The 25,903-nt window shown below is 41.6% G+C and overlaps 1 protein-coding gene across 1 annotated transcript in view; it reads left to right on the top strand.

Moving 5' to 3' along the window:
- The first annotated feature begins 609 nt into the window (after positions 1–609).
- KL (klotho) overlaps positions 610–25,903 on the top strand; it is a 36,460-nt gene continuing 11,166 nt past the window's right edge. The window contains exons 1-2 of the mRNA XM_075851708.1: positions 610–1,456; positions 25,371–25,881. Coding sequence (XP_075707823.1) covers positions 758–1,456; positions 25,371–25,881 — 1,210 coding nt within the window. The 5' untranslated portion in view covers positions 610–757. The remainder of the gene's footprint in view (positions 1,457–25,370; positions 25,882–25,903) is intronic.

Genomic DNA, 25,903 nt, shown 5'->3' on the forward strand with positions numbered 1-25,903 from the left:
CGAGGTGTGCAACGCTCGTGTAAATAAGGCCTTACTTGACCTGCTAGACGCTTTTCTCCTTATACCGCCTTTGATTTGGGTTAGTTTGCGAATAGTTTTGTGCCAGTTTTTTTGGCGCACGATGGCACATCTTAAGTCACTCCCTCTTTTCAGTAAGACCACGTCATTTTTTGAAACACTTGTAATAAGTTTCTAGTGAGGAGCAGACATCTGGTTTAACAAGAATTGCACCAAATTTCACCAGATTTTGGTGCAATTTATAACACGTTCAAGCTGCCGACACATTAGTACATCTGCCCCATTGCAATAAAAAACCTTGTACCTGTCTGACGCATAATCTTCACTTCCATCTAGTACTGTGAGATGTCTTCATCCATGGCTGAGTTCTGTGTACTCTATCAACTCTGCTCATCTCACTGTGCCCGCTATTGTGCCTGTTTATTGCTGCAGCTATACCTGGTGCACGTTATCTCTGTGTGCCCCTGCATCCCTGAGTGTAATAAGAATGTGTCACAGTCAGGAGGAGGAGGAGGAGGAGAGAGCTACTTGTCAGTGTGTATGTTGCATTGAACATTGCGGTTTCACACAGCAGAGGAGGAAGCTCTGGAGTTGATGAGCTCCTTGAGCTAATTATTAATGGCTTGTTCCACTCTGCTATAGGTGACTGCTCACAGCTCATGGTGGGCAGGTGATATATAGAGCGGACAGCTGGAGCTTCTTATCATCCTCCTCCTCCTCCTTAAGAAGACCTCTCATCATGAGGGCACTGGTGGTGTGGCTCGCACTGGGTTGCTGGCTCCCTGGGAGTGCAGACAATATATGGCATAGGTTTTCAAGGCTGCCTTTCCCTAAAGATAACCTGTTCCTCTATGACACCTTTCCCCAGGACTTTATGTGGGCAGTAGGCACAGCTGCTTATCAGGTGGAGGGTGGCTGGCAGCAGGATGGCAGGGCACCCTCAATCTGGGACACACATTGCCACAAAGATGGACGTGCCACAGGAGATGTGGCCAGTGACAGCTACAACAACCTCTACAGGGACACAGCAGCCCTCCATATTTTAGGGGTCTCACATTACAGGTTCTCCATTTCTTGGTCAAGGTTGTTCCCTAATGGGACAGACGCTGGTCCAAGCCAGGCAGGGTATACTTATTACAGGGCACTCATTGACAGGTTGAAGGAGATAGGCATAAAACCTGTGGTAACCCTCTACCACTGGGACCTTCCTCAGAGGCTACAGGATATCTATGGTGGATGGGTCAATGAGTCTTTCGTGGGAGTTTTTGAAGCCTATGCTAAAGCATGCTTTAATTTGTTTGGAAAAGATGTGAAGTATTGGATTACCATTGACAATCCTTATGTGGTAGCTTGGCATGGATATTCCACTGGCAGTTTACCCCCTGGCATTAAAGGAGAGAAGTTACTTGGGTACAAAGCTGGACACAATCTCATAAAGGTAAGCAGCAAAAGTAGAACTAGAGGGGGAAAGGCATGGGAGCGTGCCATAAGTAACACATTAATTAATGTAGCAATGCAGTATAAAGGTAAACATGGATGGTACCAGCTCTGGTATCTAAACTATCTATCTATCTATCTATCTATCTATCTATCTATCTATCTATCTATCTATCTATCTATCTATCTATCTATCTATCTATCTATCTATCTATCTATCTATCTATCTATCTATCTCATATCTATCTATCTATCTATCTATCTATCTATCTATCTATCTATCTATCTATCTATCTATCTATCTATCTATCTATCTATCTATCTATCTATCTCATATCTATCTATCTATCTATCTATCTATCTATCTATCTATCTATCTATCTATCTATCTATCTATCTATCTATCTATCTATCTATCTATCTATCTATCATCTAATCTTTCTCTCTATATATTTAGTTTGTCCGATTATTAAGTCTGCGTCCTTATTTAATGGATAGAAGTTATGGTAATCCACCCATTCTCAGTGTTACTTATCATATAATAGGAGATAAATCGAAAGAGAGATTTAAATCTTGATGTTCTTTGCTTATACATATGAAATTCTATTCATTCTAATAATCAGTGAGAAGACTAGATAGTGTAAAATGAGGAAATAAATGCAGGGATGAATTTCTTGTATGAACTGGAGTTGGTGATGTTGATCAACAAAATGCATATAGAACAAGAGAATGAATTGTATTCTGAGCCAGGGACAAATGACAAATAATCTGCAGTAATTGCACAGGAATACTACTGTAGTATCCAAGAAACCTGGACATATGAATGTGGGTGATACCTGTAAGGGGATATTTGAGGATATAACTGGATGTGAGATGTTCTAAGTTTCTAATATATTCACTGTGAAAATTTGGTCTTCGAATGGACTGCAACTAAAGAGATGCCAGTGTTATATATATATATATATATATATATATATATATATATATATATATATATATATATATATAGTTAGCCATGAAGGTGAGATAGACAGCAAGTATCCCTTCACCTAAATATGAAATTTATGCTGAACGATCTATGGCACTGGGAGGTTCAGATTCTGCATTATATACTAGTGCTACCACCTCTTTATCTGCTGCATGGGCACCTGGATACAGCGTTGGACTGGGGTTCCTGGGGCCCACCAGAGGAGATGATTCTGAGGGCCCACCCTTCATCTATAAAAAACATATACATGTCCACTTTTCATTTCATCGTAGTCCTTGTTGTTATCATTGTACAAACAGGACATAGTATCAATAGGTGATTTGTGAATCAACCCATAAGAAATAGACCCTAGAGGCAAGTGATTGGCTCCAAAGAGCTCCAAATGGGGTTGTCTTCTGCTGGGCCTTTAAGGCCTATTGTTGTGTTAGAGCCTAGGTCCACCGGAGGTTCCTCTGGTTCTCTGGTGGGCTAGTCCAACCCTGCCTGGATGGTGTGGTGGGCTGCCAGAAAAGTAACACTGCAGTGAAGGCTAAAGGGGTTCTCATTGTAGTATTGTTTTGTTGTGTAATAAACCTCTGTAATATACCAGTGTATACACTATAAAGAAAGGGCAGATGCTTTAAAAGGGTTGCTCTATGGACAGCCCATACTCAAATTTAAGCCACATTGGCAATCAATAGATTTCCGCATGTTTGGTTTCTCTAATCGATAGCAATAAGCTGTTATTGCCAGGGGAATCGTTCTATGGTCGCCCATTTCAAAAGAAACGGCAACCATGTAATACATAGATGTGTTGAGCAAGGACTGCTCTTTGTGGAAACTCTCCCGTCTGGCTCATACGGTATATCGAAATAAGTTGTCATGTAAAATGCATTTATTATACCTATTGAATCACGCAAATACATTGTCTCAATAGTTTTATCTGATAAGCAGAAGATGCTATTCAAGACTCCAGATATATGTGACCATTCCTCTCATATATTTGTATATTTTACTGTAAAAACAAGTCATTAGTATTATAAAGTGCCGTTAAGTCAAGTTATGACTCATGATAACCTTATGAATAGTGTTTCTTCCACGATTGTCCTCTCTCTCTCGGCATTCATTCATCTCAGTGACGCGTTCATGATTTCTGCGATTATGTTCTTCTACTTGTTACTTTTCATCCTATTGCTCCTGTCCTTAAACACTTTACAGCATCATTGTCTTCTTATTCTCTTAAATCTTTGTTTGTTTAGGAATGCGTCATGTACTCGGTAGTATACGTAATACAGGATATGACAACTACATCTCAACAGTGCCGTAAATGTACGGCGCTGTGTGGGAAAAGATTAAAACAATGGCGCACGCTGCACTGGGGTAGAATCAGGCACACAGTTTGTATGGTGCCGAATATATAATAAATCTCCCCCACTATCTCCCGAATTATAGAGCTGCATTGGCCATGGCTCCCAGCTGCAGCTAACAGAGGTGGGTTCTAAGCAGGTGACCCATAATGAGATATATGGCAACGCTAAAGGGGCAATGGTGGGTTCTAAGCAGGTGACCCATAATGAGATATATGGCAATGCTAAAGGGGCAATGGTGAATAGTATATTCCCAAAAAAGAGCACCTCTGAAACGAAATATTGTTTTAAGGATTTTTCTGCCAGGACCCCAAACAAGTCTGAGAATAAAGGGGCCACAATGCTACATGAATGGAGCTGTGCTGCAGTTCCATCCGAAGGTGTCGGAGAGCGCCTCTGTGCAGGGATAGTGCAAGGAAGTTGCCCCTTTATTTGCAGGATCGGCAGGGGTCCCAGAGGGTCAGATTCCACAATTATAATATTATAGAATGTCCTACCAATATGCCATAAAGTTGTAAGATATGAATACCTCTTTAGAACCAATGATAATGTAGACAAGAACAGAAACACTGAACTTTGCAATTAAGAATTACTCAAGCGTTTTATATCGGACAAAGTTCTTAATGTTTTGGATAAATATCTTCAGGCAGATTGACTCAGATTGACCATTTTTGTAGGACTATTCAGTAGAGCTGTCATCTACCTAGAGAATCTAGGAATGTGAGACATCTGTGTCACCAGATTATAAGTGCTCTATCTCCTACATAATCTGATTGGCGCTGTAATGTAGATAACAACAGTGGTTTTTATTTTGAAAAACGATCAATATTGAGCAAGTTATGCACAATTTTCGATTTATGCTAATTCGTTTCTTAACCCCTTCGCGCTCAGTGACGTACTATTCCGTCATGGTAACCATAGCGTTCGCGCTCCATGACGGAATAGTACGTCACGGGAGGAACGGCCATTTCGGCCGTCTTCCCGACACATACAGGAGCTGTGACAGCTGCTGTCTCGTACAGCAGTTGCTGCAGCTCCTATAGCGGGGACCGATCGCTGTGTCTCCGCTGATTAACCCCTTAAAAGCCGTGTTCAATAGCGATCGCGGCTTCTTAGGGGTTAAAACACCATTGACCTCCCGCTACATGATAGCGGGCAGCGATGGTTGCTATGGCAACCCGACGCCTAACTATGGCGTCCAGCTATGCCATCTACAGAAGCCTAGTGGGTCCTGACAAAGTCAGGACCCACTATGCTTGCTGTCAGCGAGTAGCAGACAGCTCTATTACACTGCACTACGCATGTAGTGCAGTGTATTAGAATAGCGATCAGGGCCTCCTGCCCTCAAGTCCCCTAGTGGGACAAAGTAATAAAGTTAAAAAAAATTTTTACAAAGTTGTGTAAAAATAAGAAAATAAAAGTTTTAAAAGTAAAAATCCCCCCTTTTCCCTTACCAGTCCTTTATTATTAATAAAAATAAACAAATAAACTATACATAATTGGTATCACCGCGTCCATAACGGCCTGAACTACAAAATTATTTTGTTATTTATCCCGCATGGTGAACGCCAAAAAAAATAAATAATGAACCATCCCAGAATCACAATTGTTTGGTCACTTCACCTCCCAAAACATGGAATAAGAAGAGATAAAAATGGTTCTGATCGAAACTACAGTTCGTTACGCAAAAAATAAGTCCTCGCACGGCTTTCTTGATGAAAAAATAAAAAAGTTCTGGCTCTTAGAATAAGGTAACACAAAAAGTAAATGATTTTTTACAAAAAGTATTTTATTGTGCAAACGCCATAAGACATAAAAAAAAACTATAAACATATGGTATCGCCGTAATCGTATCGCCCCGCAGAATAAAGTGAATATGTCATTTATAGCGCACGGTGAACGCTGTAAAAAAAAATAGAATAAAAACAATAGTAGAATTGCTGTTTTTTAGTCACCACGCCTCTTAAAAATAGAATAAAAACTGATCAAAAAGTTGCATGCACCCCATGAAAACTACAATGAATTCCTCAAGGGGTCTAGTTTCCAAAATGGGGTCACTTTTGGGGGGTTTCCACTGTTTTGGCACCACAAGACCTCTTCAAACCGGACATGGTGCCTAATAAAAAGGAGGCCTCAAAATCCTCTAGGTGCTCCTTTGCTTCGGAGGCCGGTGCTTCAGTCCATTACCGCACTAGGGCCACAAGTCGGATATTTCTCAAAACTGCAGAATTTGGGCAATAAGTATTGAGTTGGGTTTCTCTGGTAAAACCTTCTGTTTTACAGAAAAAACTGGAATAAAAAGTTTTTTCTGACAAATAAAATAAATATGTAAATTTCACCTCTACTTTACTCTAAATTCCTGTGAAACACCTAAAGGGTTAATGAACTTTCTATATGCTGTTGTGAATACTTTGAGGGGCCTAGTTTCTAAAATGGGGTGTTTGATAGGGGTTTCTAATATATAGGCCCCTCAAAGCAACTTCAGAACTGAACTGGAACCTAAAAAAACAATTAAAATGAGCCAATACTTCGCTTCTTACATTATGCCGATAATGAGCAGTGCCCTCCCTGAGATGACCCCAGTTTTGACCGTTTGTATAAACAGAGACCCCTATTTGACACCATTTCAGTGCCCGGTTTTCCCAAGCATACACCCCCGAGAAGTGTATTTCTATTGATGAGTCCTTGGTACATTTTAAAGGGAGGCTTCAACTCCGCCAGTACCTGCCGAGTAAGAGGGCAAGGTATGGCGTGAAGATGTATAAGCTGTGCGAGAGTGCATCAGGGTATACCTACAAATTTAGGATGTATGAAGGGAAGGCCCCCAGAATGCCCCCACTTACTGGGAGTTAATGCAAAAATTGTGTGGGATTTGGTGCACCCACTGCTGGACCAGGGTTACCACCTCTACCTGGATAATTTTTATACCAGCGCCCCACTCTTCAAGTGCCTCGCTTCCAGAAGTACTGCGGCATGCGGCACTGCTATAAGAAATCTGAGAGGCCTCCCTAAGACTCAGAAGGGGTGAGAGCAGGGCACAATCTAGCAGCAATATATTGTGTGTCAAGTACAAGGACAAGAGAGATGTCCTTGTATTGACAACAGTACATGGCCACACAAGTACCCATGTACCAGGACGAGGTGCCAGTACAGAGACCCCCAAACCAGACTGCACCCTGGACTACAATAGGTACATAGGAGGGATGGACTTGTCAGATCAAGTCCTGAAGCCCTACAGCGCCATGTGGTGTGCTGTAAGAAGCTGGCCGTGCACATCATACAGATGGCATTTTACAATGTGTACGTGCTACATCTATGTACACGACAGACAGAAACTTTCCTGGAATTTCAAGAGGTGGTTATCAAGAACCTAATCTTTAGGGACCAAGAAGGGGGACACCCAGTACTTCTGGAAGCGAGGCCACACGCGTCGTACCAGGGCAACACTTTCCAGGAGAAGTTCTCCAAACTCTCAAAAAGGGAAAAAGTCAAAAGAGATGCAAAGTCTGCTATAAGAGGGGGATAAGGAAGGACAAATTTATGCGACACGTGTCCCAAAAAACCAGGGAAAGAGTGTTTTAAAATGTATCATACATCCCTTCATTTTCAATCTACCCCAGTTTTACTTACCCTGATGCACTCCGCACAGCTTATCCCCCCTCGTCTTTCCCGTCTGAGCCCTGCTGTGTACCCAGGCAGCTGTTAACAGTCACATGTAGGGTATTGCCATACTTAGGAGAACCCACATTACAGTTTATGGGGTGTATGTCTCCTGTCAAAATGCTCACTACACCTCTAGATGAATGCCTTAAGGGGTGTCGTTTTTAAAACGGGGTCACTTGTAGGGCGTTTCAACTGTACTGGTACCTCAGGGGCTTCTGCATACATGACTTCGCACCAGAAAATCACAACACAAATAAATGAATTCCTTGAGGGGTGTAGTTTCCAAAATAAGGTCACTTCTGGTGGGTTTCCATTGCTTTGATACCTCTGGGGCTCTGCAAATGCGACATGGCAACCGAAAACCAATCCAGCAAAATCTGCACTCCAAAGAACACAGCACTCCTTCCCTTCTGATTCCTCCCATGGGCCCAAACGGAAGTTTATCACCACAAATGGGGTATTGCTGCACTCAGGAGAAATTGGGAAACAAAATGGGGTATTTTGTTCCCTGGGAAAATAAGAAATTTTGATGAAAAATGACATTCTATTGGAAAAAATGTCATTTTTTAAATTTCACAGCCCAATTCAAATACGTGCTGTGTAAAAACTGTGGGGTCAAAATGGTAGCAACAACCATACATTAATTCCTTGAGGGGTGCAGTTTCCAAAATGGGGTCACTTTTGGGGGATTCCTACTGTTTTGGCACCTCAACACCTCTTCAAACCTGGCATGCTGCCTAAAATATATTCTAATAAAAAAGAGGCCCCAAAATGCAGTAGGTGCTTCTTTGCTTCTGGGGCTTGTGTTTTAGTCCACGAGCACACTAGAGCCACATGTGGGACATTTCTAAAAACTGCAGAATCTGTATAATACATATTTACTAGTGTTTCTCTGGTAAAACCTTCTGTGTTACAGAAAAAAATGGAATAAATTTGAAATTCAGCAAGAAAAATGAAATTTGCAAATTTCACCTCCACTTTGCTTTAATTCCTGTGAAATGCATAAAGAGTTAAAAAATAAACTTTCAAAATGCTGTTTTGAATACTTTGAGGGGTCTAGTTTTTTTAAATGGGGTGTTTTATGGGGGTTTCTAATACATAGGCCCCTCAAAGCCACTTCAGAGCTGAACAGGTACCTTAAAAAAAAATGGCTTTTGAAATTTTCTTAAAAATATGAGAAATTGCTGTTTATGTGCCTTGTAACATCCAAGAAAAATAAAAGAATGTTCAAAAAACGATGCCAATCTAAAGTAGACATATGGGAAATGTGAACTAGTAACTATTTTGGGCGGTACAACCGTCTGTTTTACAAGCAGATGCATTTAAATTCAGAAAAATTCTATTTTTTCTAAATTTTCTCTAATTTTTGCAATTTTTCACAAATAAACACTGAATATATAAACCAAATTTTACCACTAACATAAAGCCCAATGCCTCACAAGAAAACAATCTCAGAATTGCTTGGATAGGTTTAAGCATTCCGACGTTATTACCACATAAAGTGAAATATGTCAGATTTTAAAAAAAGCTCTGAGCCTAAGGCCTTTTTCACACGAACGTGTTATACGTCCGTGCTACGCGCGTGATTTTCACGCGCGTCGCACAGACCTATGTTAGTGAATGGGGCCGTTCAGACTGTCAGTGAATTTCACGCAGCGTATGTGCGCTGCGTGAAACTCGCGACATGTCCTATACTTGCCCGTGTTTCGCGCAGCACGCACTCGGGACACGGAAGCACTTCCGGGTGCCGCGCGTGATGCGCGCTACAGTAGTAAAATAAATGAATGAAAACAGAAAAGCACCTTGTGCTTTTCTGTTTGTAAACATAAAAACAGAGTGTCATAATGATGCCGGCTGCGTGAAAATCACGCAGCCACGCACCATACGCATCGTTTTTTGCACGCACAAAACGGACACGTCCGTGTGAATAAGGCCTTAAGGCCAAAACAAGGCTGCGTCTTTAAGGGTTAATAGACAACTGGGCATTTTTTACCTTTTTACCAACTGGGCGTAAGTAAAGAGAAGTGTATTACGCTGACCAATCAGCATCATACACTTCTCTCTATTCATTTTTAGCTGTGCTGTCACATACTCCCACATTAACTTTACCGAAGGGTCTTGAGAGTGAATAGACATTGCCTCCAGCCAGGACACAATGTCTATTCACACTCCCGACACTTCGGTAAAGTTTCTGTAGAACTTACTCACACAGCATAGCGTGATCTCGCTGTGCTGTCATTCACAGCGTGATCTCGCGAGATTACGCAGTGCTGTGATTAAGTCCCACAGAACTTTACCGAAGTGTCGGGAGTGTGAACAGACATCGCGTCTTGGCTGGAGGTGATGTCTATTCACTCTCAAGACACTTTGGTAAAGTTAATGTGGGAGTATGTGACAGCACAGCGTGATCTCGCGAGATTACGCTGTGCTGCGATTACAGCTAAAAATGAATGGAGAGAAGTGTATGATGCTGATTGGTCAGCGTCATACACTTCTCTTTACAACGCCTAGTTGGTAAAAAGGTAAAAAACGCCCAGCTGTCTATTAAGAAACGAATTAGCATAAATCTAAAATTGTGCATAACTTGCTCAAAATTCATCGTTTTTCAAAATAAAACCACTGTTGTTATCTTCATTACAGCGCCGATCACATTATGTAGGAGATAGGGCATTTATAATCTGGTGACAGAGCCTCTTTAAAGGCTATATTCACCTTATGTCTTTTTAAAGAGGCTCTGTCACCAGATTTTGCAGCCCCTATCTGCTATTGCAGCAGATCGGCGCTGCAATGTAGATTACAGTAACATTTTTATTTAAAAAAAACTAGCATTTTTGGCCAAGTTATGACCGTTTTTGTAGTTATGCAAATGAGGCTTGCAAAAGTCCAAGTGGGCGTGTTTAAAAGTAAAAGTCCAAGTGGGCGTGTATTATGTGTGTACATCGGGGTGTTTTTAATACTTTCACTAGCTGGGCGCTCTGAAGAGAAGTAACATCCTCTTCTCTTCAGAACGCCCAGCTTCTGACAGTGCAGATCTGTGACGTCACTCACAGGTCCTGCATCGTGACGGCCACATCGGCACCAGAGGCTACAGTTGATTCTGCAGCAGCATCAGCGTTTGCAGGTAAGTCGATCTTACCTGCAAACGCTGATGCTGCTGCAGAATCAACTGTAGCCTCTGGTGCCGATGTGGCCGTCACGATGCAGGACCTGAGTGACGTCACAGATCTGCACTGTCAGAAGCTGGGCGTTCTGAAGAGAAGAGGATGTTACTTCTCTTCAGAGCGCCCAGCTAGTGAAAGTATTAAAAACGCCCCGATGTACGCACATAATACACGCCCACTTGGACTTTTACTTTTAAACACACCCACTTGGACTTTTGCAAGCCTCATTTGCATAACTACAAAAATGGTCATAACTTGGCCAAAAATGCTCGTTTTTTAAAAATAAAAACGTTACTGTAGTCTACATTGCAGCGCCTATCTGCTGCAATAGCAGATAGGGGTTGCAAAATCTGGTGACAGAGCCTCTTTAAATGCATTTATTTAGTGATAAAAATCCCTTTTGTACAGTTTCACTTCTGCAGCTTCTATGTTTCACAGCATAGAAGCTGCAGAAAGCCGTTCTGAGCCGAATTCTTTAGTGAACTGCACTGACGGCTCGGTTGACAGCGGCTCCAGGGTGATTTTCTAAGCTTGGTTCTGATCAAACTAAAGTAAATCCAAGTAGTTAAAGGGGTTTTCCGGGAGTTCAAAAATGGTAAAACTTGATGTAAAATCAGATGCCCTGTGGAAATAAATTTCAATTGAGTACCTTTAGATCAGTTTTGTTCTTTATTAAGGCACCCGATATTTGTGATGGGCACTACTTGTGCTTCTGCACTTCCTTGTTTGTGGCATGTTGTTAGTTAAACTACATTTCCCACAGTGCATCGTTCCCTGCTTCCACTCTGACACTTCGCTCATTCAGAACCCGTTCTCTCCACAGACATTATGTGCCCCCTGGGGATAATGCCACAGTGCCCTCTGTAAATAGTGCCAATGTGGCCCCTGTAGAAAATGCCACAGAGGTACTCTATATATTGCCACAGTGCCACCTATAGATTGTGCCACACCCTACAACAAGCACACTCATTTTTCCTCATTCCAACGCCATCCATCAGCGATGCAGGCTTGTTCTTTTCTGAACAGGCCTGCTTCAGTGTAGCAACTCAGGTGGCACAATGATGTTATTGCGCTGCCTGCATCATAAGAAAACGTTGAATAGTGGAAAGGGAACTGATGGTTCCCTTGCCCCGTCAGTGCTGCCCTTTGTATGTGATATGTGAAGGCCTCTTGAGCCAGCGGGGACTGCTGGCAGCCGCATTAGCCAGCAGGATAGCGAAGCCTGGAGCGGAAACTCCAATTATAATCCAGCCCTGGTCCTTGCGTACACCCCTAAATGGTCTAAAGTTATAGAGATACAGGCTGTTTCTGTCACTGATAAAGTATGCGTACATTTTCATATCCTATTTTTTAGTGTAAGCCTGGCATTAGAAGGGATGGCATATGCCATAGGATATGCCATCACGTCCTGTTCGCTGGGAGTCCAACTGCCAGGACCCCACCAATTCTCAGAATGAAAGTGACACAATGTTAGTTAAATCGAGCTGTGTTACAGTTCATTGCAAAGCAGTTGGCCGGTAGCACTGCTGTGCAGAGAAAAAGCCAAAGGAACCGCTGTGCCTTCAAAAAAGGGACTGATGTACAGCACAGGTTTGGCCTATAACATTATATTAGGAAATGAGAGTATGTCTTGAGCTCCGAGAAAAAAACTGCGGGGGAGATGCATCAAAACGAATGCAAAGGAAGACTGTAAAATGAGTTGCCAATCTCAACCAATCAGATTCCACCTAGTAATTTTTCAGAGGCCCTATGGAAACTGACAGAATTCACCTGATTGGTTGCTATGGTCAACTATTAAATGTTTTTTTTGCACCAGTTTTAATACATCTGTGTTATCCAAATATGTACCAGTTTGCACAGCATGCGCTTTATGTAGTGTATCCCTTTAAGAAAACATTCTATTTATGATGACCTTAAGGGAATATTCTTATCTCGGACATTTATGGCATAGCCACAGGATATGTTATAAATGTCCGATAGATTCGGATACTGCCTCTGGTCCCCTCACCTATCTCTAGAATGGGGCCCCCTGAACCCTGTTCTACCTTCTCCCACTGTCACTGGGTGGCCGGGTGCTTCTGGAAACAGCAGTGCTTGATTCTTTCCAGAAAAGCTGGCCACCTCATAACTCAGTGGCAGGAGCCCAGCTATAGACGGGTGTCAGGAGACCCTGTTGTAGGGGCGGGACCCGCATTGATCGGACATTCATGGCATATCCTTTGAATATGCCATAAATGTCTGAGATGGCAATAGACCTATAATTGTATGTTCTGCACATTTTCCACTGAACTGTGTAACCTTATTAAAGTAAAGGTAGCTGAGTACAGTCAGATTATACTTTCCAGGGTGACTGCTAAGTTCGCCTTTCTACAGTTATGTAATCCATTTTTATTGCGTACCCTCAGGATCATTTGGCCACATAAAATATTTTAACTACACGATGTTCAGGCAATAAACACAAATGCGCTATGTGATAGACCCTGTCAATAGTGGCGGACTGAGCTGCTCCTCAACTTTCCAGTCTTACTTCTAACGTCTATCGGGAAATTCACACACGACCGATCTGCTGCAGACATTTCTGTTCCTTAAAATCTGTTCCATTCATCTAAACGGGGTTGTTCTGGCGAGGTGAGAGCACATCGATTTCTGCAAGTTCTGTTCAGATGAAGGGGACATTTGCAGAAACTGCAACAAATCTGCCGCATGTGAATATACCCTTATGCCCTTTCAGGCTAATCCCATTTTACCATGTACGGTCTATATTAAAACTAAATGTTAACATGTAATGAAAATTATATGGAAGTCTGCTTTCAACATGGAGCCAGACACAAGTCAAACTTCATCATTGTCTTCCATATTCAATGCCCGTAATAGAAATCAATGCAGGGTATGTATAGCTGTATAATAGACCTATGTTATACTGTACCTAACCCATAGAAGCCACGTACTGTATAATCTCATGAAACTCCAGTACTACATGCAGCATCAATTTAGAACATAATGTTCCCAAGATTGTCAGATAATATATTATGTGTCCCTGTTAATTACATTGAAACTACTAGATCAATTTGCCTTAATTGTGTTCTGGTAATGCTTGTCAATTCTCCTTCTCTGTGTGTATATACACCGCAGCGTACAGACCATGTACCCGAGTAAAAATGAAGTGCCAGTAACTTATGCTATACATATAATAGATGTGATATCAATAATGGAGGTCACAGACTTAATTATTTTCTTAAAGGGAACCTGTCACGATGACCGCAGCATCAATAAAGCAGGAGGAGCTGATTAGATTGATATCTAGTTTTGTGGAGACAAATTCAGTATAGCTTGTAATTTATTTATGTAAAATGCTGCTAGCACTGGGTTAATAAGTCTAATGGGCGGAGTGACTCAATGATTGACAGTCTTCCTCATATGAGTTTATATACAGCCTTAGCTGTCAATCACTGATAAGAAACGCCCATTGGATTCATAAACCCAGAGTAAGCAGGAATAAAATTCAAGATATACTGAATCTTTATCAATTTGCTCAAATCATCCTGCTCCATAACATGCTTCAACTTGAAAAAGTTCCCTTTAATGACTCAGCCATTATTGACGATTAAACAGCTTTCAAAAAGTATTTATGCCAAAAGGGTCATCACACACCAATGTTATTAGGGGATGGGTAATTCCAAAACGTGATAAGCCTAATGAAAACTAGTACATATGGCACAAGGGAAAATCCACAGTAAGGGTATGTTCGGGCGTTTTGCGCCTCGAATTACGTCCGAAAATACGGCTCCAAACCGCCGGCAAACATCTGCCCATTGAATTCAATGGGGTTACGATGTTCTGTGCACACTGGCTTTTTTTTTACGCGCCGCTGTCAAAAGACGGCGCGTAAAAAGACGGCCGCCTCAAAGAAGTGCATGTCACTTCTTGGGACGTAATTGGAGCCGTTTTTCATTGACTCCATTGAAAAACAGCTCCAATTACGTCCGTAATGGACGCCGCGAAAAACGCGAGTACGAGCAATTACGTCTGAAATTCAGGAGATGTTTTCGCCTGAAAACAGCTCCGTAATTTCAGACGTATATTACGTTTGCGTGTGAACATAGCCTAACACTCCGGATTGTTGGTGTGTCTGTTGTTCTGCTCCATCAGAGCAGCAGAACAACGAAAATATCAGAATCTCAGAATCGCTGGTTCTGTTCCACGACATATACCACTGGCAAGTCAACGGAACTTTTTGATTTTAATGGGTTCCGTCGGTTTGCATCAGGTGTCTATGGTTTTACTATGAATGCTGCGCTATTGTTTCTGGTATATTCAGCCGGATCTGTGACAGATGCCCCTAACTAGTGGATCCTTGGAGGGGCCCAGGTTCTAATATAAGTAATAGGCCCCAAAGGTCCAGCAGAAGATAATCCCATTTAAGCTAATTTGGAGCCAATATGATATAATCTCTATGCACAATGATAACAGCAGTGGCGTAGCTATAGGGGTCGCAGCAGTCGCCCACATGGCCCCCACTGGCACACAGCGCACTAATGATTAAATAAATTCTCCGGCGCTTCCTGGTTACGGGCCGTTCTCCTTAGACGTTACGGACACTTAGTACACTCACTGCACCATGTGACCGGGATGTCACGTGAGTGGAGTTCCAGCCAGCGTGGAAGAGCCGGTGCGGAAGATCCTGCAGGTGAGCTGCAGAGGGGGCCCGTAATGTATTGTATTGTATTGTGATGTCTGTGTTTGCAGTGGAGAGGGGGCCGTTAAAGTACAGCCCCCCTCTCTCCACCGCAAGCTGCACAATAGAATACATTACAAACTGTGGGTCGCGACCTCCTGGGGGGTCGTGTGAAGACCTCCGGGGGGTCGCTAGTCACTCACCGAGGTCCCAGTTCCATTCAATGCTGAAGCAAGGCGTTAACGGCTCCTTGCTCCAGCATTCACTGTGCCCTGAGCGGCTTGACGCAGACAGGCGCAATGTAGTGACGTCATCGTGCCAGTCTGCGCCGAGTCACTCATAGCACAGAACAAAGGAGGAGAAGGATCCTCCACCCGGCATGGAAACTGGGATAAGTAAGTAATTTTATTCATTTTCTATTATGCACATATGGCTGCATTATACTGTATGGGGGGCTGATATGGCAGGGGGGGCATTATACTGTATGGGGGCCTGATATGGGGGGCATTATACTGTGGGTAGCTGATATGGGAGGCCTTATACTGTATGGGGGCTGATATGGGGGGGCATTATAGTGTATGGGGGGGCTGATATGGTGGGCAATATACTGTATGGGGCTGATATGGGGGGCATTATACTGTATGGGGAGCTGATATGGGGGGCATTATACTGTATGGGGAGCTGATATGGGGGGAATTATACTGTATGGGTAGCTGATATGGGGGGCATTATACAGTGGGGGCTGATATGGGGAGCATTATACTGTGTGGGCCAGCTATGGGGTTCATTATACTGTATGGGGGCATTATACTGTGTGGGGGAAGCTATGGGTGGCTTTATACTGTATGGGGCAATTTTACTGTGCGGAGGCAGCTATGGGGGCATTATACGGTGTGGGGGCATTATACTGTGTGGAGGCAGCTATGGGGGCATTATACTGTGGGGGCTGCTATGGGAGCATTATATTATGTGGGGCAGCTATGGGGGCATTATACTGTGTGGGGGGCAGCTATGGGGCATTATACTGTGTGGGGACATTATACTGTGGGGGCAGCTATGGGTGCATTATATTGTGTGGGGGCAGCTATGGGGGCATTATACTGTGTGGGGGGGGGGTAGCTATGGGGGCATTATACTGTGGAGGCAGCTATGGGGGCATTATACTGTGGGAGCATCCATGGGGGCTGTTGGGCAAGGCAGCTGGGCATAGGCACGCACAGGGGTCTGGTGGTGTTGGGGAGCGGTAGAGGGGCCCAAGCTGAATTCTTGCACCAGGGCCCATGAGCCTTTATCTACGCCCCTGGATAACAGAATAACATAACAGCAGTTAAAAGTAAACATATACGTGTTCTATACCAATTGATAGTGGATCCTAAGAATAATTTACTTTGGCAGGCCCAGGCACCCCAGTCCAACACTGCTAGTCCTGTAACTAAAAGGCGTTATAAATAACATGAAAATAGAGCATTTCTATTTATGCTACAAATTCTTCAGGTGGAGCTCTACTTTAAGCCGAGAATAATGGTTTCCTTATTATGGAAGAATATATTGTAATTTTCCAGTAGCTAGATAGAGTACAACATACTACACATATTGTTTATGTGCTGTCTAAAAAAGCTTACAGAAGAATTACACAAGTCTTGTTTTGTGCTAAATAACACTGACGGATTTGATGATTTACTTAGCTGGTTAATCTGTAAAAGCAGTCATATAAACTACAGGAACACAAATTTAATTAGAACTAGTGCATTCCAGTACACTAATACTATTCATTTATAATTTTTTTCTGCCAATTTTAGTCTGGTACATTTTCTTCAATTTGGGTCTGGTATGCCAAAATATAGTATTATATGTGTTTGAGAGTTTGAGGAAAGTGTTTTCAAAGCATCACTCAAATTTTGGTCAAATCAGCAGATGGTTGACTATGGAATATGATGTTTTGTCATGTGTATGGTGGGGGGCCTGGGTGGTGTTTTGGACCTATGCAGGGGTAAGATGGTATTAAACACTCCTCACACAGCTCTGCAGCACCCCTCTCTCTGTGACACAACCCAGGTTCCACCTCTTCCTCCCGAACACTGAACACATCATGGTGGGAGCACTACTATTTTATAGATTGGGCACCGTCCCCAGCACCAGGACACACTGTAGCAACGCTGTGATATCCTCACTCTTTTATAGCGTGGTAATGCATCCAAAATAGCATCTAGGCCGCACATCCCAGCGCCTACATTTTGATTTGCCAGTGAGCCAACCATCAAAACACCTGTCCAAGGAAACAGTCACAACATTACAGTGCAATAATATAACACTACATACTAAGGCCCCATGCACACGACCGTAAAAAACTCTGTAATTGCGGACCCGTCCAGTTCTATTGGCCGTGGACACCTTTCCATAGCGCTACGCAAAGGTGTCTGTGCCGTAGAACCGTGCCGGGAAATATGGAGCATTTCCTACTTTTCTGATTTTGCGGGTCGTGCTCCCATACTTTGTATGGGAGCACGGCACGAAAATGCGTCCCGCGGGTCGTGATTACGAGCACGGCCATGTGCATGGGGCCTAACTCAGGCTGGACTGGCCACTTTTCTAGTGTTAAGCCACCTAGGGGGAACAAAACAGCACAACAGTCCTACCTAGTTCTCTTCTAAATGCATACACTAGCCTCATGTACTTGATATGTATTTATTTATGTACATCTTCTCCACAGTGGGATATATCCAGCGGGACTTTTGTTTGTGGCCTATTCATATGGACAAAATGTCTGTTAACAAACAGGGCATTCCCATGCGGCTGTGGTCTACAAGATAGGGTGTCGGGACCAAATTAAAATAGAACTACATGTGCTCTATTACATTAAGGATTTTTATTTATTCATTAAATAATGGCAGGTCTGTGCCCCCTTATTTACAGTTATTACACGGGGTCCAATGTTACCATATAAAAATATCATCAATGGGGCTCATTCTATGACAAGTTTGCGTTAAGAATTGTATAAAGAATATTCATACTCAATGTTTAATTTTCCACATGAAGCTTGTACGGTGCTTGTAATAAAAATGTGAGAATTGTGAGGAGAAGAGATGATTATGTTTTTTGGGGGGGACAAGCAAAAAAAAAAAAAAACACCACATATTTTTTTACAATGTTTTTTGCTGGCTTAAAATAAGTGCATATATTTATAGTACATGTTATGACAGTTATGAGGATACAAATTAGGTGGGGATTATTGTATATATTTTTTACAAAATACAAAAAAAATGTATTGTATTAGAAAAAAAAAATTTTTTGTAAACTTTAACCTAAACTGGTTAAACACCAATAAATATAAGGAATGTGTACCTGGTAAATGAATGCCACCATAACATACTAATTGGAAAAAACAGTGGGTAAAACTGACATGAAAAAGTTAAGGATATGATTTAACAGTAAACTGAACTGTAGCAACCAGTGTCAGGCAGCTGCTGCCAAGGCAAATACGATCATGAGATGCACATGACAAGAACATAGTAAAACTGTTTTACAAATTACTAGTAAGGCCGCATAGTGAATATTGTGTACAGTTTAGTTTTGGGCACCAGTGTACAAGAAAGTAATGTAAAGTAGAGCAGGTTTAAAGGTGGCAATCAAAGTAAAAAATGGAGTGTACTGCAGTACTTAGAAAAATCAATACAATTTGAATTATTTCGTTTATTTATTTTAGTTCTCACTATGTTACTATGTTACAGCATAGAGGATGATGGTTTAGGACAAAGGGATATTTGGGAGAAGCATTTATCGGAGCTTTGTCTGACCACTGCTCTCAGTCAATTAGCTTTCTCAGAGCACTAAAGGCAATGTTGATTGACTGAGAACAATAGATTTCCTAGAAGTTCTTTCCAATTGGATATCAGGCAGAGCGGTAATTTGAGGGTCCTGGACCCAATGCAAAATCTGTCATAGGGCCCCCAACTGTGAATTATCATTTATAGTACTGGACTACTTTTATGTGGTCGAGAAGACCATCCCTCTGGAAGACCATATTGGGTCATCGCTTCAAAGGGGTTTTAGTGTATTATGTTGTATTATTAAAGCCAACATATAACTAAAAGACAAAAGACCCTGACCGTAAGAGCTCAGCTCACTATGTATATCTAGTCCTATAATTATATTAGGTCTATTGGCAAAAAAAGAGCAACAGAGATGGCCTATTGTCACATAAGGAATGTTTTTGTGACACAGAATTACATATTTAGGCCTCATGCCCACTTTAGTGTTTTTCTTCAGGGTGCTATCCATTTTTTTAACTGATAGCACCCTGACACATTCATTTCAATGGGGCCATGCACACTTCCGTTGTTTTAACCGAACCATGTGGCCGTTCCGTCAAAAATAGGACAGGTCCTAATCATGTCCGTTTTTGACGGAACAGCCTCGGCCTTTTCATTGATTTGGTCCGTGAAACAACGGACTGCACACGGAAGCCATCCGTGTATCACGGATCTATCATTAACGGCCATACGACGGCCAATGGAAGAATGCATGAGGCTTAAGTGATTGGCCAGTCTGGTGAGCAATGCAGAGATGAGAGAAGCTTTTGTTGCAGCATAAGTTAAAAATTGGGATAGTGCCTCCCATATGTCCTAATATTACTTACTCTGGTCATACAGGCTGAATACTTTATCGTGATCTGATTATTGGGTGAGAATTGTGCACTATGGGGAGAAGGTGTCAGATGCAGAGCAATGATATTTAAAACATATTTTCAGTTGACTGTACCTCTGTCTTTTTTATTTTGTGACAGCTTTATAATGATATAACGGATCCCTCCCTGCTTCTTGGCACTCGTCATCTGTGCTTGCCAAGAGGTTGTAGTAACTGATCAATACAAATCCAATCGCTATATTTGATTGTGCTAAGAATTTATTTCTTAGAAGCCACTGAACCTCAGAGAATGAAACTTTCACTTTGTCTAGACAAAAGGTTAATGTCATAATGTCGAGTGGCTTGTTTTGAAACACATAAAATATCCAGAAATATGGCAGTTTACCAGACAAAACGCCCTTTGAACATTATCCCTGTGCAAGGTTGAGTCTGACCATTTACTGAACGCTCTTTAATTCAAGTTAATTTTATACTTAGCTGTCATGGAATTCCTTTTAGTAAAACACATAAAATGCAATTTGAAAGGATGAAGTAGTGGATAATGTATAAATATATATATATATATATATATATATATATATATATATGCAGTATATATATATATATATATTAAAAACAAAACTAAAATGTTTGTAATTGTTTGTCATCCATGTTACATGTTAAATGTATGATCGCTGCTGACCACCAGCCATCACGAGAATGAGGGTCCTTATTCCCCTGTTCACGCGCATGCACTACTTTTCCCTTCATTGTCTATGAGACTGATGGAAATAGTCAAGTACATTGCTCAGCTATCTTCATCAGTCCAATAGAAAGAGAATGGCGCGATGCGGTAGTGCGCATAGGTGACCTTGGCTCCATTCAAACAGGGTACACGAGACCCTCATTCTCTGGATCACTGGGGTCCCAGTGGTTGGACCCGCAGTGATAATACATTTGTCACCTGATAAATGTTTTTTGTGGGACATCAACTTTAGGTAATGCTTGGTAAATCCATTATTTTCTTGACTGCTATTTAGCTCTGTTCTTTTACGGTAGAGTTATGATCTACACCTTATCTGCCTTGTCTAATGGAAGTCTGAGGTAGTCTGAAATCCGCCTCTTGTCTCAATCCAATGTGTAACATTACAGCTCTGCTTGATTGGCTGCTACATATAAACACAAGTCCACCAAAAGCTCAACAGGAAGTCAGTTCTTAAAGAGCTAATGTCCATTACAGCAGGGACTACAGCATGGACAGAATGATTATTCAATGGAGTCAAGTCATATGGGCCTTACAGAGGGGGATCTCCCGTTTGGAACCCACCTCTAAGCCAGAACAGAGTGTCGCTTTGTAAGGCTGGTGCCATTACAGTTTAATGCATACCATGACTGGAAATCCTCTTCACTATATGTAAATAATTCACCTACTTTCTAAAGCCCCAATTGTGTTATACATTAATATGTAATGTAACTACACTAAAAGGAGCTATCCTTTTATGCAAATTATTACTTTATTTTTTATAGTTTATGTTGATTATATGCAGCATGTTATCATAAAATCGCTTGTAATGTGGGTAGTGTGGACATGGGTGCACATCAATACGAGGTGAGTGTTTCACCCTAAGGTGCCCATACACTTTAGGAAAACACAATAGCCAAATCTGCCAGTGGAATTGGCCGATCTAATGTGTATGAGGGTCTCCGGAATCACAGATGTCTGGATGAAAGAAAGTTCAAAAGGCCTTCCCAATTCGGCATGCCTGATCCTTTGTTCACATGGGAGATAGGCCGCCGCCAGAGATATCTTGCACAACTTATTCCCCTTACTGAAATATATATGGAGTCAGAAAAAATAGCTGGCAGCCAAATGAGCCAATTGGCCAACAGTTATTTCATGTGTACGGCCTGCTTAATGTATCATCCATCCCTAGTGCTGATCACTAATAACAGATAATGGCTAAGGAAGAACATGCACATTTCTGGGTGCTGAAAGTTAATAAGGGAGTGGGGGGAACATAGTAACAGATTTATGAAGTGGTTTGTCATGAGGCTGGCAGTGAAGGCACTGCAACGAATGTTATCAAATTGATCTCAGTGCACTGTACTCGGCTGTCTCCGCCAGTCTCATAGACTTTGAATGGAGTGGTAGCGCGCATGCTTGACTGCCGCGCCATTCAATGTCCAGTGGCATAACTAGAGTTCCATGGGCTCCAGAGCGAATTTTGCACCAGGCACCCCCCTGTTGCCCGGATATGCAAGCCCCAGTGGTGTTTTGTGTCTCAAAGACCACAAAACTATAAGACAATTTTCTATGTATGATAATATACATCTAAATTATACAGTCATAAAGTTACCACTATACCACTATAGAAGGAACAAATATGCCCATACTGTTACTGAACAAAAACCAGTATATCAAGGGCAATATTATCAATGATGCTAATATACAAGAAAAAACAATAATACTGCCACACCTTGACCACATACTACAACCACTTAGTGACTGAACAATACCACCATACTACCATCCAACATGCCCAATCCTTTCCCCTGCCATCTGTCACCGGGGGAGAGTCGGGACACCCCCATATGCATTAAATATTCAGCCGCTTCCACTGAAATCGGCGGGTTTGGCTTACTGTTATCTAATGTGTATGGGCACCTTTAGGCCTGACAACACTTGTCATGCCTCTCTTTGCTTTCTCTCATTTGGGTAGCGGGGGTTCCCCTTGCCTCAGGCAGCGGTAGAATCAACCATGAATGCAGTGCTATGAGAAAATTGCTTTACAAGTCTTTTTTTTTTTTAGAATATTGCAATATAGCATTGTGTCAGAAAAGTTTCACTTGAGAGATACAGATTATTGGCCAGTTACCTGCTGGGATTGGTTCACTAATTTTTTAGTCATCAGTTTAGATCAGAGCCCTGGGTCGTGGGCAGAAAGTAATGATTTACCTTCTTCTTTCAGTAGTATTTGTACGTCTTACAAGTTTGTTACATAGTGATTAAGGCTTCCTGTGTTCTTCAGTGTTAGGATACAGGTTGTTCAATCCAATTCACAATGTGCCAACTCTGGACTGAAGATCAACATTAAACTAATGCAGTGAAATCCATTTATATTGATGCATTACTAAGGACATTGAATACTGGGCTTGTGTAAACCAGTGGTACTTGAGGTTGACTAATCTTTATTTTAAATTTGTTTTTACAGCAATTTACAACTAATAGATTGTGTTCAAGACTTGAGGGTAAACCTAGATAACATAACATTTGCAGGTTGTCCTTTCCTCCTCAGTCTTTACTCTGTATGGCTGGTTTCACACGAATGTAATGAAAATTGTGAGGAACTTGGGGTTAAGAATATGTATTACCTTATTTTTTAAAGACGACCTGTTACTGGTTCCTACAAAGTGAGTTATTAGAGTCACGTAATTGCCACGGCATCTGCGAGACCAGCGGTGTTTGTTGCTTACTTCTGCATCCCCCCCCACCCATTGTTGAGATATTGCCCCCTCTTTATTTATTATACAATATGTTAATGAACCAGTGGCCACCATCGATTTTTCAATGGGCGGAGCCAGCAGAGAGCCTCTGATGCTGACCTATCAGCATGAGGCTGTTGCCTCTAGACACTCCTAGGCCAGCGTCACCGCGAGAGACTCATAATAATTTTCTATATATAGTTTATGGATGCAATGCCTATAAGAAGGGTGGGGATCTAGAGGGGATATGGAGAGAAAGAGAAGGTCAAGGGAATAGACAAAATATAGAAGGAGAAGAGGAAAATAGAGGAGTAAAAACACTGAAGGGAAAGTCATAGACGTATTATGGCCGCAAGAACTGTATGGTGATCAAAGTTCAGTTCAGTTGAACCTGAGGGGGGGGGGGGGGTCCGGGTCTTGAAACCATAATACAGATCTTCAAATGCAGCTGTATTACGTTCATGCCTTTCAGTGTTTTTACTCCTTTATTTTCCTCTTCTTCTATATTTTTCTTTTCCCTTGACCTACTCTTTTTTCCCATATCCCCTCTAGCTCTCCACCCATCTTCTCAACATTTCATCCATAAACTATATCTAGAAAATTTGTTTTTGTATAAAATAAATACATCTACCCCTCTGTCGATAGACATGCCTGAATATTTCTCTTGGATATAAGATAAAATATTGTTTAGCTCATTTGAAGCAAACCCAGAAAAAAGAAACAGTGCAGATCTAGAACAAAATGTACATTAATAGACTCAAACTATTTTCTAAGACCCATAGACACTATTAAAGAGAACCTGTCAGGTTGATCATGTTGCTTTATCTGCATGCAGCATGTTGTAGAGCAGGAGAAGCTGAGTAGATTGGAGTATAGCTTCATTAGAATAGTTTCAGTATAACTTGGTGTATATCAGTTTAAATCTCTGATCAATCTAGGCTTAGGAGTCCAGTGGGTGGTCCTACTCCGTGATTGACGCCCTCTACTTTCCGAGTGGTAATACAGAGATAGCCACTAGACTCCTAAGCCTAGCAGGGATTCTGCTACATTTTTTCTTAGAAAACTATATATCTATCTACTCAGCTTCTGCTTTATAAATTGCGGCCAGCAGCACTTTCAATGTGACAGGTTCCCTTTAAGGATTTCAGTGATTTTAAAGGCTATGTACACCTTTGAGTGTCATATATATTTTTTTTTTAATAAACATGTCAGTCAGTGTGTTTGGTGTAACTTTATAAATAGTTCTTTATACAGTATACAGAGGAGCTGTATCTAAAAAAGTTAAACAAATTATTATTTTTTTGTTTAAAAACTAATTAAAAGGTTACACCAAACACACTGATTGACCTGTTTATTTAAAAAAAAGGCCCATCAAAGGTTTACATAGCCTTTAAAGGGGTTGTCCCACAAAACACATGTATCCCTTATCCACAGTGATCGCTGGGGGTCCGACTGCTGGGATCCCCAGCGATAGGGAGAACGGGGGACCGAAAGTCCCCCGAAGTGCTCCATGAGAAGCATGGGACTTCCAGGGTCTGTGTCCGGCTTGTGTGTCCGGCAGCTCCATAGAAATGAATGGAGCGCCGGTCGCATTTGTGCGCATGCACAAGATAACACATGTATCCCCTATCCTGTGGATAGAGGATACATATGTTTTGTGGGAGAACCCCTTTAAGGCTCAATGAAAAGTTTATGTTCGTGCTGTATATATGGAGATTGTGAATGAGTGAGTCTAGGCTTTTTCCATAGAAATAGTTAGTACAATGATTATTTACAGTTAATATGAGTGTTTTACCGTTTATTAGCAGCTACAGAATCTTCCCTACTAATAATCCAAAGGTATGAATGATGACATTAATTTTTATTTAATTCAATTTCCTGTAATGCTTTACTAAGAATCATCTTTCATTCAGATAGAAATTTGTGTGAAATGTTGCAAAATGAATTACTGTATTTATCTATTTTTCCCTTAACAGGCTCACGCTCGTGTATGGCATCTTTATGACACGCAATTCCGCCCCCTGCAAAAAGGTCAAGTGTCTATAGCGCTGGCTTCTCATTGGATAAACCCAATTAATATGACGCAAAACTGCATCCAAGAATCTAGGAAATCCCTCGATTTCGTCTTGGGATGGTTTGCTAGGCCAATATTTATAGATGGAGATTATCCTCAGTCAATGAAGCACAATCTATCTACCCTCCTGCCGGAGTTTACTGAAGAGGAGAAAAGGTTTAATAAAGGAACAGCCGACTTTTTTGCTCTTTCCTTTGGGCCCATTTTGAGTTTTCAAATGCTGGATCCGGATATGAAGTTCCGACAAATGGAATCATTATCTCTGAGGATGCTCCTCTACTGGATAAGCATGGAGTACAACCAACCGCCAATATTTATTGTAGAGAACAGCTGGCTTATTGCGGCCTTTACAAAGCGCGAAGATGCTAAGTATATGTATTATCTCAAGACATTTGTCATGGAGACTTTAAAGGGTATGTTAAATGTAGACCTATA

The sequence above is a fragment of the Rhinoderma darwinii genome, chromosome 2 (assembly GCF_050947455.1).
Source record: "Rhinoderma darwinii isolate aRhiDar2 chromosome 2, aRhiDar2.hap1, whole genome shotgun sequence".
NCBI classification, from domain to species: domain Eukaryota; kingdom Metazoa; phylum Chordata; class Amphibia; order Anura; family Rhinodermatidae; genus Rhinoderma; species Rhinoderma darwinii.